At 46.5% G+C, this 2765-nt stretch overlaps 1 protein-coding gene across 2 annotated transcripts; it reads right to left on the bottom strand.

The window, feature by feature from the left end:
• Window positions 1-400: 400 nt before the first annotated feature.
• Window positions 401-2765, bottom strand: LOC100688077 (mitochondrial ribosomal protein S17). Of its 2 annotated transcripts, none has more exons than XM_038538973.1 (3): window positions 2616-2765; window positions 2032-2171; window positions 401-835 (listed from the first exon to the last, which is right to left on the bottom strand). In XM_038538973.1, the coding sequence occupies exons 2-3, from the start codon at window positions 2152-2154 to the stop codon at window positions 566-568; spliced, it is 393 nt and encodes a 130-aa protein (XP_038394901.1). In that variant the 5' UTR covers window positions 2155-2171; window positions 2616-2765; the 3' UTR covers window positions 401-565. The 2 variants fall into 2 exon arrangements, with proteins under 2 accessions (XP_038394901.1, XP_038394902.1); XM_038538974.1 differs by lacking the exon at window positions 2616-2765 and adding an exon at window positions 2249-2583.

The following is a 2765-nucleotide window of genomic DNA, read 5'->3' as shown; positions in this document are numbered from 1 at the left end:
TCCAGGATCGCGCCCTGGGCCAAAGGCAGGCGCTAAACCGCTGCGCCACCCAGGGATCCCTGTGTCAACATTTTTAATACAGACTGTAATCTGATAAAGTCTGACCCTAATCTGTTATTTCCATTTGTAACTGGCTAAATAATAGAAAACAATTTAAATTAATTTCAAATATATGCCACCAAAAATAAATATTCACCTAATGTGGTCTGATTGGTTTTATAATATCAAAAGGTTTTTTTCTTCCCCGAATAAAGATTCTAAGGTAATTTCAAGATTCCTTTGAATGAAAAAAAATATACCTTCTAAAACAGTGAACTTACAAAACAATGCAGGGGAATGCTGGGCACACTTAGTGTAAGAGGAAACTTTATGTCCAGTGAAAAGGAAATTTAAACATGACTTTAAACTTTGGTGAAAATTTTTAATAAGGTCTTTACTTCATTTACTTTTAGCTATTCCATAAACATTGGAACAGAAATCGGACAGTTTGAAACTTAGAAAAATTTCTTTTTCCGTAAAGCAAACTTATAAATCTTTCCCTTTGGCTCCTTTTTCCAACCCTCCTTCACTGTGCTGAAGAACTATTGAGCTCTTTTAGATTTTTTGTTAGGCAGGTGGTTTCCAAGCTGACTGGGTTTTCCAGGTAGGTAGTTCCTGCACAGGGTTTTCTGGTCACAGGATCTATGACCTGTCCAACCTTGAAAATGATTTCAGCCAGTTCATGTTTCACGTGCTTTGTTCGTGGAACAGGTAGAGCTTTGAGAAGCACAATATCCCCAACTGTGCACTGCTGAAGGGCATCATGAGCAAAGTAGGTTTTTCGCTTATTAAAATACTGTTGAGAGAAAGAGGAACAAATCAGTAGTTCCCATCTGTGATCTGACCATGCAGTATAGGCTATGAAAAAGTAATGCACAGAAAACAAACTGGGACTTGGAGGGAAAAAAAAAAAAAAATACAGTTAAGGAGGCTTCTTCTTCTTTTTAAGATTTTATTTATTTATTCATGGAGACACAGCGACATAGGCAAAGGGAGAAGCAGGCTCCCTGTAGGGAGCCCGATGTGGGACTTGATCCCAGGACCCCAGGATCACACCCTGAGCCAAAGGAAGGTGCTCAACCACTGAGCCACCCAGGTGCCCTGCTGTTGTTGTGTTTAATAAAATACCACTTTATTTCACTCTTTAACTCACCTGGTGCCCCATACCCTTAACCCTCTGCTGTTGTGTTTTTCATCCTAGAAAACAAAGAGCATTTCTACCTACCTGTGCACCCAACCTGGAATGCAGAACCATCCCTGGCACTTTCCTCTTCCTCCGTTGCACATTTAACAAATCACGGACCCTGTCCCTTCTTTCTAAAATCTGCTTTTCTCACTCCATTCCCATTGCTCCAAGGACTGTTCAGGTCCTTATATCCACTCCAGACTTTTTGTAATAGCCTTCTTACCCACTTCCTTACCTCCAGTCCTCATCCTTAGGTCTCTGTCTTCCTTTACTCATAGGATGAAATCCCTGAATACCACATACAAGACCTCTGTCACCCAGCTTCCATTGTTCTTGCATTCAGTCAACAACAGTTAGTGCCAACTTAGGGTCAAGCTCTGCGCTTGGCGTTGCCAAACCGTGTGTTGTCCCTGTACAGTCTCATGCCCTTTAATGGCTGAAAGAACTTCCAAAAACCACTCATCATGGCTCCTCCAAACCCGGTCCTCTGAATAAGAGCCTTTTTGAGATTCAGCTTAAGGATGCTCTCCTTCAGCGATGTGGGAAGAAACAGGTGTCCTGCTCCCTGCTCTCAGTACTTTGCACAGGGAATGACTATAGCAGTTACCAGACTGAGTTGAAATTAACTTTATGTGTCACTAGAATTTGAGAGTGAACCACGATCAGTTCAATTTGTTACACCCACAGATCAGCCCAGTGTCTGGCTTGCAGCAGATGGTCGGTCTATCTGTACTGATGGGCACCTTTCTCTGCTCAGAACATGGTGGTGTTTTATCAATGCCACCGGAAGAAGGGACGTCTCTCACCTTTAATAAATAGGGATCCAGGACAAGCCTGGTCACTCTCACTTTAGCTGTTTTTTGCATTGCTGTTCCAATGACCTTCCCCACGATCCATTTGGCGTGGACGGATGAACGAACGATTGACATTCTGTGGCTTTGGTCACCTGAAAAACAAATTTCAACGTTGAATATGCTGGTGGTTAGGACTCACCTGATGAATTTTGTTACTCGAACTGCTGACGTTGAGCAACGGTTTCTGTCAGCCTTCTGAAATCAGCACTGTTTCCTCAGTCCAAGCTCTCATCTTGACGCCGTTTACAAAGGTGTCACGGTCATCTAGGCCTCAGTTTCCCCAGGGTCTGCTCGCAGGTGAGCTCTGGGCGCTCCGCAGCGCTCGTGCACGAGGGCCCTCGCTGCCCCGTCCTTCTCGCCTATCCCGAAGGCTCCAGCGCCGCTGCAGCCCAGAGGACTTGGCGGAGGGCTCTGGCGTCCAACTTCGCAGGACACCTTCCCAGGGGCCTGCCTTTCTGGGTGCGTCCGACCGGGCCCGGGTCCGTTGGGGTGACCGATCCTCAAACCCCGCACTACCCGGGGGTCAGGCCACTCACCGCGCCTCCAGGCACTCCCCGGGACCGCCTCTCTCCTCCGAATTCACCCCTTGCAGCAGCGGCGCGACAGTCAGAGCACTACTTTCCCCGCGCGGGTCGTACGGCTCGCCTCAGAGCGTGATGACGTCACGTTCTTGCAAGTAGCTCCGC

This window comes from Canis lupus, chromosome 6 (genome assembly GCF_011100685.1).
Source record: "Canis lupus familiaris isolate Mischka breed German Shepherd chromosome 6, alternate assembly UU_Cfam_GSD_1.0, whole genome shotgun sequence".
Lineage (NCBI taxonomy): Eukaryota > Metazoa > Chordata > Mammalia > Carnivora > Canidae > Canis > Canis lupus.
This window is presented reverse-complemented; position numbering and strand designations above follow the sequence as displayed.

What these genes read in the sequence shown, in the direction of transcription:
- LOC100688077 (XM_038538973.1), bottom strand. Translation starts at nt 2,154, where the DNA reads ATGTCAATCGTTCGTTCATCCGTCCACGCCAAATGGATCGTGGGGAAG. An exon ending in TGGATCCCTATTTATTAAAG is followed by an intron (nt 836 to 2,031) that starts GTGAGAGACGTC and finishes TTCTCTCAACAG; the next exon opens with TATTTTAATAAGCGAAAAAC.